The sequence below is a fragment of the Cnephaeus nilssonii genome (genome assembly GCF_951640355.1).
Source record: "Cnephaeus nilssonii genome assembly, chromosome: 8".
Classification (NCBI taxonomy): Eukaryota; Metazoa; Chordata; class Mammalia; order Chiroptera; family Vespertilionidae; genus Cnephaeus; species Cnephaeus nilssonii.
The window spans coordinates 17,995,527-18,009,724 of record NC_137079.1 but is presented as its reverse complement, the minus strand read 5'-3'; the positions used below and the strand labels follow the sequence as shown (position 1 = coordinate 18,009,724).

Here is a 14,198-nt window from a genome sequence, read left to right as displayed (position 1 = left end):
ATGAACCTAGTATTTTCCATTCTCAAGTTTTAAGGGAACCTATTTGTCTTTGGCATCACAAAGCAAAGCATTCATAGATATTTTAATTGCTAGAAAAAAATAAAAAATGTACGTAAACATCATGGAGGGGAAAAATGAGAGGTATATCTTTCCAAAAGTCTCAAAGTTACATAAAAACTACTAAAACAATATTGCTAGGAGGAAAAATGAAAAAGAGCTGAATTTCTATATCATATTTGAAATCTCTCTATCAAAATATATCACAAATCTCATCCAGCAGAGAATAAATTAACATTCATTTGTCAGTCAGAATTCTATTTTAACTAACTGCTTCATATTTCTACAAAGTATTTCTGCCTCAAAATTATATTGCCACATTGTAAATCATTCACTGTTCCAGAGCAATCCTGCTTTTAGAGATTTAACAAGGAAGCCATTCAGCAATTACGACTAGGTCAAGGCCTGGTTCCAAAAGGAGATAGCTACCCAGCACCAGTCAGTCCTATGTCCTATGTCTATTAATCCAAATACTTCAAGTTAACTATTTCATTAGCTATAAAATGACCTTTTAAATCTGAATATCTCTTATTCTAATAGTCTACTGGTTGGGTAGAATTCTTACATAATAATGAGATAATAATCAGAATAATGAAGCTAGTAAGTATATGAGTTGCTTTTACTTATAGATTTCAAGTGAGCAAACTATAAATACAATGAAATGAAAGATGCCCTAAAACACAAAGACAACTTTGGATAATAAATATTTTCCTTCACATGGACTTAATCATTTAATTTTGCTTTGCCTCCTAAGACATCCTACAAAGCAGACAGAAAAACCCTAAACTTTTTGATGCATAATTTAAAACTGGAAAGATAGTTCTCAAATTTATACGTGGGTCTGTGTGCCTGTATTTGAGCAAACTTATATAAGTCTACCTTAATGAATAGTAATTCTTCATATGCAATAAGAATTAATAGAATTGATTTTAAAAATGATATTTAACCTCTGGGGGTTTTCCAATTTTTTAAAAGTGTCAGGAAGATGCTTAGCCAGATCCATCATCTCCTCAGAGATTGAAGTCAATTGTTTCTTCACATCACTAGGTAGTATTTCTTCCTCTGGAAAAAAGAGTCAATATCAATTTGCAAGCCACAAAGCAAAGATATTTATTTAGTCATTTATTTAAACAGTATTAGGGCTTACATTTTCATTTTCTTTCTTTAAATAAATGGCAACAAAAAGACCTCCTTATCCTGTCTCCAAATCACTTCACTTCCCTTTCAAATTTTACTATTTAAATTTTAGAATAAATTCAACATGATTTGGATTCATACATATTACAACCCAGTGGTTATCAACCAGGGCAGAAAGGAAATATAGGAATGAGAATCTGAACCCATCTGCACTATTTTAAAATCAAAAATTAATATAATACCATGTGGGCTGCTTATTAAATATAGTTTGGTAAAACAAAGCCTTACCCAACAGCCATTCCTTACTGCCCTCCTTATCAGTCATCAACAAAATAAAATGCAAGCTTTTCTAACCACTGATCATCTTCCAAACTCTCATCTTCATTCTGTCTGGCACATATTCTCCATTTACACCACAAAATCTGCTCTTATTTCCCAAACTATTCCCCAGCTTAGAATTTCTTACTCTTCATTACCAATTCTCTTGTCCTTCAAAAAGTCCAGCCTTCAGAGGCATTTAACATCGTTATTTCTGGTTGCTGAAGTTATCTTATGATCTCAAAATCACATCCTCTCATTCACGGAAGAGTTTTAGCACTGTCTTTCCCTTCACTACTGCTCCTGTGATAATTCCTAGTGATTTCAACATTCACAGAGATGCTCCACCTAAAAGTGTAGCATTTTCAGTTCCTTAATCCCTCCATTTCCAACTATCTGTTCCTCAACTGACCTCAGCCAACCATTCCCACAGTCATCTATAACAATAAAAGCATAATATGCTAATTAGACTGGACATCCTTCCAGATGACCTTCTGGACGAAGCCAGGGCTGCGAGGGAAGCCCAGGTCCTGGGTGCCAGAGGGAAGCCAGTGCCGGCAGCCCGGGGAAGGAAGGCCTACCCTTGCACGAATTTCATGCATCGGACCTCTAGTGACCTTATAACTTCCAATGAAGTCACCACTTCCAAACTTTAATGGTAAGCATTCCACCCTCTGAAGACCAACATGCTCTTTCTTTCTTTCAAAGATGCTTTCCCCATACAATAGTTCTCTCACAGTTTCAGAACCAAATCCATTGACTCTACCTTTTCCTTACCCATTATCCTTCCCAATGCCACTCCGCACCATGTCTTACTTTCCTTGCTTACCCATATTAATCATTCCCTTGTATGGACTCAGCTCTTTTGCTCCTTCATCCCTCCACTGGTATTTACCTGGATCAACCCCTTACTCTAATTAAACCCAGCTTTTTTACCTACTTGATGCCTGGACCCAAGTAGTTGAATAGAGATGAAAATAAAACACAACTATGATGACTCACAAATAAAACAAACTACGATGAGTCACCTCACTTGGTTTTAAATTCATGACACAGACCTCCCACTTTCAATAATGATTGTTAATCATTCTACATTTCCCACTTCCCACTCTCAAGATGACTATTTCATACTTCTTTTTTTTTTCTCCAGCCTCCAATATCAGCTTGTCCCTCCTTTTACTCAGAGAACAACTCACCTCTTATTTCACTAAGAAAATAGAAACAAGAAGAGAACTATCTCATCTTCCCACCCCCAATCTGCCAGTTAGTCTGTATTAGAATCACTACTCCCATCTACAGCAAAATTTCTTGAGTCGTCCATACCCACTGTCTGACATTTCCTCCTCCCATTTTCTCCTAAACTGACTCCAAGTGACTTCCACCCCCACCAGCACAGCTGCTTTTGGAAAGGTCACCAATGGCCTCCCACTGTCAAATCTAATAGTTAATTGTAGTTCCTCATCTCACTCAAACTCTCCAAGGTATTTCAAACAGCTGGTAACTTCCTCCTACTAAACCGTTTTCTTCACTTGGCTTCTGAACACACCTCCTACACCTGCTCCATTATTACCAGTCCTCTCAGTCCTCTTTGCTGCATTCTCTTCCTCCTGGACAGAGTCCTCTTTGCTGCCCTTGCTGTCAATACTTGGGCCTCTTCTGTTCTTTACTCCATTCACTCCCTATTTTATCTCACCCAGTTTCACTGTTTATCTACCATCTGTATGATTCCCAAGGTTACATCTCCGAAGTCAACCTTTCCCCTAACTACAGAATCACATTTCCAACTAAGATATCTTCTAAGACATCAAAAAGCATTAAAATTTAGCCTGTCCAAAATGTAAATCTACATTTTTTTCTCACCAAAACGTGCTCCTCCCCATAATCTTTCAACTAACTGATCCTTCCCTTCCATTCACTCAGTTAATCCAACCAAAATATCTTGATTGTTCTCCTGGTCTAGACATCTCACCCCTTATGCAGAATTCATTAGCAAATCCTTCACAATATAAACCTTCAAAATATATACGGGATCTACCACTTCTCATCTCTATTGCTAACAGCCTAATCCAAACAATTATTATCTCTTGCCTAGACTATTACAATAGACTCCTGACTGACTTCCCTGCCTAAACACTTGCCCTCTTATAGCAGCCAGAAAAAAATCCTTTTAAAATAAAATTTTAATCATGTCATTCTCCTGCTCCAAATCCTGTAAGGGTGTTCCCATCACTTATCACTGTATTTATTTTAATTAATAAAATATGAAGTCAGATTCATAGCCTATAAGGCCCTAAATGATCTATCTGGCTCAAGCTACTTTTCCAGCCTCATTTCCTGCTACAATCACCCTTACTCATTTCACTTCAGTTATATTCACTATTCCTCACACAAGGCAAGCTAACACCCTGAGAGGTTTTGCTCTTTCTTCCCTCTATGCCTGCTATCTCCTACCCTCAAATATCCATGTGGCTCCTTCCCTCCCACTTCGTCAAATGAAGTGAAGGGGCTTGGTCTGTTTCCTTCAGTGAATTTCCCCAGCAACCGAAACAGTACCTGAGCCATAATAAACATCCAACAAATATGTTACAGAAACAAATATTCCCTTTCCAAACCAAGCTTCTAAAAAAAAAGTTGTTTTCACCTGTTTCTCACATTCCTAACTAGTCCTATGACATGTTAATATGATTTCCACACACACCATTCCACTACTCCACTAAGATTATCACACCTTCATGTACCAAAACCTATGGACCCTTTTCTGTTTTAATGGTACATGCCCTAAAAGACCACTTTCTCATTGAAATACTCTTTTGTCACCCAGTACACCAAAGCTGCTGTAGTAAAAGGTTACAAAAAATAGCCATGTTGCCAAATCTAATTATTAAGTCCCCAGTTTCTCAAACTTTCAGCAGAATTTAAAACAGTTGATAACATCCTCCTACTCAAAACATGTTCTGCACTTAGCCTTCTGCACATCGCACCTCCTAATTTCCTTCTATGCCTATGGCTACTCCTCTCATGTCCCCTCCTCCATGCGAACATTATACTGAGAGTTTCTCAAGCTTCTTAGACCCAATTCTTTTCTTTTTAATCTATAATAATAAAAGGGTAATATGCTAATTAGACCAGACATCTTCTGGACGTCATTCCAGATGTCCTTCCTGACGAAGCCAGGGCCAGAGGGAAGCCAGCCCGGGTCCCGGGTGCCTGCTGGCGGGCGGAGGAGGGAATCCCAGGTCCCGGAGGGAAGCCAGTGCCGGCAGCCGGGGGAAGGAAGGCCTACTCTTGCACAAATTTTCGTGCATTGGGCGCATATATATATATATATATATACACACACATATATATGTGTGTGTGTGTGTATATACACACACACACACATATATATATATATAAAATTGATTTCAGAGAGGAAGGGAGAAAGATAGATAGAAACATCAATGATGAGAGAGAATCATTGATTGGCTGCCCCCTGCACACCCCCTACTTGAGGGGATCAAGCCCACAACCTGGGTATGTGCCCTTGGCCGGAATCGAACCTGGGACCCTTTAGTCCAAAGGCCGATGCTCTATCCACTGAGCAAAACCGGCTAGGGCTTAGACCCAATTCTTTATCTCCAACTCCCAATTCTTTATTTTTAACTCAAACTGTCTTCCAAGTTACAGGCTGTATATCTAAGTGTCTATTGGCTACTTCCATTTGCTATCACACAGGCTCCCTTCATTTAATATACATAATATCAACTGTATGACACCTCATCCCCAAATATTGCTCCAACTCTTCAATGCTCTTCATCCCTGTTGCTCATGCCAACAACACAGAAGTGATCCTTGACACATGGCTCTTACCTTCAACATCAAATTCTGTTGAGTCTACTGCTCTATTAAATCTACTCTGAATCAATCCACTTCTCTTCATCCTCAATACAAGCAACCAAGTCAGGTCACCATCACCTCTCACTAGGATTACTGGCATAGCCTCCTAATAGGTCTTCTTCCCACTGGGACCCCTGCTTCCTACAATCCATTTTCTGCTCTACGGCCCAAGTTATTATTTAATGTAATTCATGTCACTCTGCGGTTTAAAACCCTCCATAACTCTTAGGAGGAAATATAAACTCCTTAACATGACTTATGTGCTTTTCTTTTTCTGCCTCTGCTTCAATCCTTACCCTGTCATATTCAATAGTTCATCACACTGCACTACTTTCAATTGCCCAAAGATACCATGATTTCTCTTTACCTCTGAAACTTTGCACCTGTTACCTCCTGTGTCTATACCACTTTTCCTCTGCTTTTCAGCTAGCTAACGCGTGCTCATAGGTCTTGCCTTAAATATCACTTTATCCAGAAAATATTCTCTATTACCTCCAAATATGCACTGGATGCCTCTCCCATGTGCTAACATAGCACCTTGTTTTCCCACATCAAAGGACTCATCTAACCACATTGCAACTACCTTTTTTATTCATCTTTATCTCCCACAAAACGGGAGGTTATCCTTTCAGAGAACAGATTCACACTCCTGTATCCCCATATAGTAAAGCCCCAAAGCCCCAACTATAGAAGCCTAATAAGCAGCAATGCTACAGAGTGAAAGCAGGAAGTCCTGCTTTGCCACAGTAACATGCTGGAAACCCTAAGCCTTGGCCAAATAGTTGTTAAGCTAATGTCAAAACTGCTCAGTATTCAAGAAGTTGTAATAATACTAAACACTGCACAGGTGTGAATATTGTCTTTTTTGAGCCAAACCTCACAAAAGAGCAAAGTCAAATTTTTTATTTTTAGATCATAACATACCTTTATTTATGGAAAACAATTGCACAGCATCACCCAAAATTTGTAATTTTTGATAAATGATGAGACCAGCCTATGGGAAAACAGAAAAATGAAAAGAGCATACTAATGATCACCAAAATTATGACCCATCTTTACAAAAAATCCAAAACAATGGTTCCCAAAGCACCCAAAAAGCTAAATTCAACCCATTATGTTATGCAAAGATATATATGTCTTCGTTTATTCACCACAACAATTATGAGAATGGAGAAAGTAGGCAGTCTATGCTTTAAAATAAAAGTTTAAGTTCTCATGTTTTAACATCTAATATCACAAGCAGGTATCCAACCAAATAACTCAGAAATGGAATTTAATAAAATACACTCAAGTAAGAGAAGTATGTTTTGATTACAGATATCCATTACGCCTATTACATTAAATCAGCTGAGAGTGTTAATAGGTGTAAAAAAACAATCCTTCTTCTGACTACTGTTGATAGGAACAATCAAGTCATACTGATTTTTCATAAATAAAAATGCTACAGAATTTGAGCTAGTTCTCAACAAGTTTTATGATTTTTTTTTAACAGAACATAAAGGACAATTATCAACCTATTTTCCAACAAAACTGAATTTTTTTGTTTATAAATAGTTTCTATTCTTAAAAAATAGACGCAAAAAAAAAAGGGAAACAAGATATTCATCTACAAATGGAAGTATAAATTAGGGAAAAAGAAATTCACTGAGACGTAAAATATGCTTCTTGAAAAAAAAATACTGATAGTGCTATATATAAAGATAAGCCCAGATTTCACTCCATACGAATATATAAACATGAAAATGCATCTGACTAACAGCAGTAAAAACTAAATCTGGAGGCAATTTTTCTAACTTTACCACATTTTAAATATAAATATATGAAATAAGGCCAGCTTCTATATAGAAACTGTCTTGTAATTATTTTTATTCTGAAGATGCTTATAAATCAAACATATCATCAATAACATTTGTGCATACTCAGTCCCAGCTTATTCGCCTTTCATGTTTTCAGAGAACTCGCATTTTTTACATACAGATTGGACATTATTTTGGCTTCATGACAATAAAAATAACTAGCATTGAACAATCTGCTGATTGGTACTTGTTAATTAATATTGAGACTTAACAGCTTCACTGAATGCCTTCCTAACATTTTTAATGCCAAACTGATTTAAAATATCTTAGTTGAGTTTGTGCCACTACCACAAGAAAATTTTTCTAAAGTAAATTATTTTAGGTTTCAAATATACATCATAGTCTGAAGATCTTTGGTACGTACATAAGCATCAGTAGCTGCATACAGTTTCTGGACCTCAGTGAGAGGATAATTTTCCCAATTGCTACAGTGGATAGACTTGTCTTTAAGAAGCTGTTTACCGAAGAGGTGTTTAACCAAACCATTGAGGCTCCAGGTCTCCGTACTTCTTAGCTAGAAATAATGAACAACCAACATAGCAAAAATTACTCCCTTCTATTTTCATATATTCCTAAATACCACCAAATGACCATGCTATATATAAAGTTGGAAATATTATACAAAAATATAAAGCATAGTCTTTAATTTTCTGTCATTAAAAACTTCATTTGCAGCCTACATTATAAGAATTTAATTCTGGAATTTCCCCAATGTAGGTATTAAAATTTGTAGGCTGTAAAACTATTGTTCATGGAAAAATATTGAATAGATTGGTACGCTTTCTACTTCCCAGCGAAATGAATACTTGGCTAAATATGAGAATTTAACCTAATGACTACATTAATAAAATATGTGAAATATGGGTGATGGAATTGATGGTCAAAGTTCTACTGATGGTAAGAGCATCCTACCACAAGAGCTGCATTAGCCTCTTCCTTTAAAAAAAAAAAAAGGTACTGGGTATTGATATAAATGGATTAACAAAATAAACTTAAAATACAGTATTTAAATTTGAAAATATGTGAAACAGTACTAATATGGGGAGGTACTTACTTAAAGAAACTATTTGTTAAGGCAACAGATTAGAACTGAAGGCTCTCATTATAAAACACTCATTTGGGACTTCTTTATTACAAAATCATACATTAAATTATTTTTTCAAAAAGTCTAACATTCAGATAGAAGCGACATTCTATGAAACACAAATTTATCTTGTTTGTGAAAATAATATATGTATTATCACTACCTTTTCATTGGCAACATCTGTTAGCTCCACAAAACTCTTCAATTTGATGTCAAAGTCGCGTAGAAGTTTCCACTGATCTCCTTCAATTCCAACACCGACCTTTTTAATTGCTTCATTTTCAAGCAACATTTTTAATCCCTGAGGAAAAACTGTAACATTTTATTATCATTTTCATAGGTTCTATCAGGTACGATGGATTTATTTTCTACTTCTGACACATTATATTTTTATATTTGTATTTATGTTCATGTTAAGTCAAAATTAAGAAATACATTCACCTTGAGTATTCTCTTTTTTACCTAAAGCAAAAAGCCCTGATTGATGACAAGAGAAACAACTAGTTTGAATGCTACCTCTGCTAACACTAATGGTATATTTCTGGTCATTTGCCCCTCTAAACTCCAGTTCTTTACTCTCTAAGTAGGAATAATATCAATGTCTGAAAGAGATGTGGAAATTAACCAGAGATATGAGTGAATCAGGTGGAACATAAATACTTAAATAAACATAAGGTAATGAAAGAAGTGCCAGCTAATTCAAGAGCTTAATTTTATAGGGGAAATGTTAACAATATAATTATCTACAACATAAAAAAATGAAACAAAGAGAAGGGATACCAACCTGACATAGAGGAAATATGAAACAAGTAACATTTGCTCTCTGACACACACAACTGAATTAGTGCAACTCTGCTCAGTTTCCCTTTACTGTATATTGGTGGCCATTCCATGTCGAATCCTACCACATCTCCATCAGACAGACTCATGCTACAGGGGAAAATAGTGCAAATTAGTTATGTTAAAATGTCAACTGCTGCATAACTAAAGATGATATTCAAAAAGTTAAAAGATAAGCCACGGTTGGTAGAAGATATCTATGATACATACAACTGCTAGTGAATAGCCAGAAAATATGAACAAGTCCTTGAAAAGTTACACAAAAAACTCACACAAATAATCCAGTGAAAAAAGGAGAAAAACATGAACAATCAATTCCCAAAAGGAAGTCCAAATGGCCAATAAAACCAAATAAACCCGTTAACACATGAAATCTGACTAGAAATCATAGCAATGCAAAGAAAATCTATACAATATCACAGCTATCTCACCAGCACAACATCAAGTGCTGAGAAGGATACCTACCAGTGGGACCACTCATATAATGGTGAAGGTTTAACTTGACAATCTCTAGCTAAACATGTATAAACACTATCACCTGGCAAGTTTTTCTCATAAATATATGAAACTCTATGTGCACAACCAGACAGAAATGTCTAAGGATGTTCATTACAATACTGTTATTACTGATAAAAATGGAAACAAACTACATTTCCATCAACAAAAGAATGGAAAAATTGTGGCATAATGAAACAATATTAAATAAAGGTTAAAACAGAATTATATACACCAAAAAACCTCAAAAACATAAAATATTGAGTGAAAAAGTAGCCAAAATATACATATAAAGTGAGAGCATTTTTTAAAGTTTTGAAATAGGCAAACACTATATGATATTTTGAAGTATAAGATCATGAATATTATAGCAAACATGTGAGGGAATGATAAACATTGACCTCATGACTGAAGTTATCTCAGTGGGCTATGGAGGGGAGAATCAGAAAGGGCATACAGGGGGCTTCAGCAATATTTTATTTCATTTCTTAATAAAGATTTGAAGAAAATGAATATTAAGATTTGATAAAGCTAGGTGGGATATATAAGTAGTGCTTATATTATTATCTATTACTGTTTATATTTGCCTGTTTCACAATTTTTTTAAATTAAAATGCATTTTAAAAACAAATTTCAATGCAATTTCTGCTTTGGGTCACGATGGAATAACAGTGATCAGACATACCTTTCTTCCCTGAATAAATAAAAAATTGGACAAAATAGCCCAGCCAGTATGGCTCATTGGTTGAGCATCAACCTATGAACCAGGAGGTCATGGTTCAATTCCCAGTCAGGGCACTTGTCCGGGTTGGGGGCTCAATCCCTAGTCAGGGGTGTGCAGGAGGCAGTGGATCAAAGATTCTCTCTCATCATTGATGTTTCTATCTTTCTCTCCCTCTCCCTTGCTCTTTCTGAAGCCAATAATTTAAAAATAATAAAAGTGTAATATGCTAATTAGACCAGACGTCCTTCCGGACGAAGCTGGGGCTGCGGGGGAAGTCCGGGTCCCAGGTGCCAGAGGGAAGCGGTGCCAATAGCCGGTGGAAGAAAGGCCTACTCTTGCACAAATTTTGTGCATCGGGCCTCTAGTAAACAAATAAAATTGGACAAAACATATAAACAATAGTTTTCAGACACTTGTCAATAGGCAGTACAGGACTGTGCTCTCTGAGAGAAGGGAAATAAAGGGTGAGCCCTACTGCCGCCCCAGCTGTCTGCCTGGAACACTTTCCAGACAGCAAGAAGGGAGAAGATCCAAAGCAGAGCACTGAGTTGGGGAGACAGGGTCAGGGCCAGAGAGGTTGAGGCAGGGGCAAGTTGTGGGTGGAGTTCTAGAGAGGAGGAAACAAGGTGGGTAAGGACATTCAAGCACAAAAGTAAAACTATGAGGCTGGACAAAGAACAATCAGTGAAATTAAGCTTAACAATTCCTAGGGCTTACATAGAAATAAGAGGCATTCAAGTTCAGAAAAGTCAGAGAGGGAATTCTTGCTGATCACCTGGAGCATTCAGCAAAGACACCAGATGGCTCACACCTTATTACATGGCTAAATTACCCCCAAAGTAAAAGCTACTGTAGAAACCTACCCTGGCAAAGCTTAAAAGTAAGCCTCAAAATGTAAAGCTGATACTGCCCATCAGAGCAAAGCTCCTTTCTTTGAAGGAAAACAACAAAATCTAGCATTCAACAAGATAAAATCACAATGTCCAATCAAAAATCCCCAGCCATGAGAATAAATAGAAAAATGTGACACATAAACTAGTATAAAAATCACTTAACAGAAAAAATTAGAATAATGAAATATACAGATAAGAACATTAAACGGTTACTATAAATATGCAGACTATATTCAAAGATTTAAAAGAAAACATGCCGAAACCGGTTTGGCTCAGTGGATAGAGCGTCGGCCTGCGGACTCAAGGGTCCCGGGTTCAATTCCGGTCAAGGGCATGTACCTTGGTTGCGGGCACATCCCCAGTAGGGGGTGTGCAAGAGGCAGCTGATCGATGTTTCTCTCTCACCGATGTTTCTAACTCTCTATTCCTCTCTCTTCCTCTCTGTAAAAAATCAATAAAATATATTTTAAAAAAAAGAAAAGAAAAGAAAACATAATGCCTGGCCGGTGTGGCTCAGTGGTTGAGCATCCACCTATGAACCAGGAGGTCAAGGCTCAATTCCCAGTTAGGGCACATGCCTGGATTACACACTCGATCCTCAGTGTGGGGCATATAGGAGGCAACCAATTGATGATTCTCTCTCATCATTGATGTTTCTATCTCTCTCTCCCTCTCCCTCTCCCTTCCTCTCTGAAATGAATAAAAATATATTTTTTAAAAAGAAAAAGAAAACATGAATATGATGAGAGCCAAAATGGAACATATTTTAAAGTATATAAGTTCTATAGAGGGAAAAATACAATAAAAATTCACAGGATGGGGTAACAGGTCAGACACTACAGAATAAGTGCATTTGCAGTCATGGTAAAAGAGACTGTATACATACTGAAACACAGAGAGAAAAAGAAAGAAAAACAACAACAACAAAGATTGAAAGGAAAGAGAGCCTCAGGACCAATGACATAGTATCAAGCTATCTAACTTGTGTGTATAGAGAGTGCCAGAAGGAGAAATGACTGTTAATAGTTTAAATTGAATTACTGCAGTGTCTTATATTAACAGTCATTTCAAATATTATTTTAAGGACCATTTGCTGTAATTGTTGTTAACTAAATTCAACAGAACCGATCACAACCATTATTTAATACTACTATGTTGGTATCCTATATAATAAAAGGCTAATATGCACATTGACTGAACAGTGGAATGACTGGTCGCTATGACGTGCACTGACCACCAGGGGGAAGACACTCAATGCAGGAGCTGCACCCCTGGTGGTCAGTGTGCTCCACGGGGGGAGCACTGATCAACCAGAAGCCACGCTCATGGCTAGCAAGCACAGCAGTGGTGGCAGGAGCCTCTCCCACCTCTGCGGCAGCACTAAAGATGTCCATGGGAAGTGGGCCTAAGCTGTCAGTCAGACATCCCCCGAGGGCTCCCAGACTGCAAGAGGGAGCAGGCCAGGCTGAGGACCGTGCCCCCCGCCCTGCACAAATTTCGTGCACCGGGCCTCTAGTTTTAATGAAATATAAAGGGGCACTTGGAGTTTGAATAATTCTTGCATTTTTTCCCTAAGTTGGTGAAATAAACATAATATATTCAGTAGTTCTATCTTAAGTGTTGAAAGTAAAATAATTAGCTAAAATAGTAAAAAGGCTTATGAATGAACAAACAGGCAAACAAGTAACTTAATTCAGTAACTTTAATTTTTTCTTAAGAAAGAATTGAAACTTATTAGTGATATTCTACATGTATAAATAATTATCCATTGAACACACCTCAACTGCAAAACTCAGTATACTCCAAATATTACATTAGTAATCTTCTAAGGTCCAAATTCCAATGAAACTAGGAAATTCAAGTCTCTTACCTTATATCTTCTGATAGGAAAGAACAATCACTATGTTCATAACTGTACACAATGGATCCAGTGAATTCCAAGTACGGGAGGTCATCTTCAAAAACACTCTTCTGAACAGATGCCTTGAGTTAAACAAAACGCCAAAAAGGCGCAAATAAAGTTCACATTAAATAATAAATGTTCATTGAAATAATAAAGCTCCCTGAAACATTCGAATTATAGTTCTAAGTTTTAATAAGTAATACTTTATAGCCTAATGAAGTCATAAAGACAATGTAACAAAGATAAAGCCATCCACTGTAAAGTTATTTTTCTAGCAAGTGTATTTGCAAACTTTTAATGCTATTTCCATAAAAACATTTATTTTATTGATTTTTTTTCTGTAATTATATTAGTACTAGAGGTCCAGTGCACGAATTCGTGCACCAGTGGGGGTCCCTCGGCCTGGCCAGTGATTGGGGCTGATCGGGGCTGTCTCACCCAATCCCAATCAGGTCAATGGGGGCCAACCATCTGGGGAGGGACCGCGGGAGGGCTCCAGGGCATGTCTGGCCCTCTCGCCCAGCAGCAAGATAACCTACTGGTCAGAGCATCTGCCCCCTGGTGGTCAGTGTGCATCATAGCGACTGGTCAAGCAATCGACCAAACGGTCGACACTTAGTATATTTTCTTATATAGGATTCTAGATGTAATAATGCTGCCATAAAATGCTAAAGACTGGTTGGTGGGTCTTAAATGTATGAGGACCTAAATTTGCTCAACCATAAAAATTCAGCAAAGTAAATATTGTCTCAATTATATGAATTGCAACGAACTAGTAAGGCAACCATGCAAACTAGATAAAAAAAAAAAAAAAAGAAAAGTACAGAGTAAGAATTCTCATTTTGTAAAGCCAGGTGAAAGGTAATCCCATTCACTCATTCAATGACTAGATTCTTGTTCATTTACACAATAGCTACTCTAACTTAAATAACGACCTGAAGTTTAAAAAAGGACTGACTAACTCACTTTACAGTCAGGTTTACATAAATTTCCCATCTGAAGGAAAAATTGATGA

General features: G+C 37.0%; 1 protein-coding gene across 4 annotated transcripts in view; it reads right to left on the bottom strand.

The window, feature by feature from the left end:
- The window catches only part of WRN (WRN RecQ like helicase), a 120,276-nt gene that overhangs the window by 84,750 nt on the left and 21,328 nt on the right, over positions 1-14,198 (bottom strand). For 3 of the 4 annotated variants that reach the window (XR_013813901.1, XM_079779549.1, XM_079779550.1), the window contains exons 3-8: positions 13,151-13,263; positions 9,113-9,258; positions 8,492-8,640; positions 7,609-7,758; positions 6,313-6,382; positions 1,005-1,119 (exon numbers count right to left, since the gene is read on the bottom strand). Coding sequence is in view for 3 of the 4 variants with exons in the window: in XM_079779549.1 (XP_079635675.1) it covers positions 1,005-1,119; positions 6,313-6,382; positions 7,609-7,758; positions 8,492-8,640; positions 9,113-9,258; positions 13,151-13,263 (743 nt within the window). In the remaining variant the exon portion in view is untranslated. Of the gene's footprint in view, positions 1-1,004; positions 1,120-6,312; positions 6,383-7,608; positions 7,759-8,491; positions 8,641-9,112; positions 9,259-13,150; positions 13,264-14,198 lie in introns of those variants that run through there. The other variant, XM_079779551.1, reaches the window with a different exon arrangement.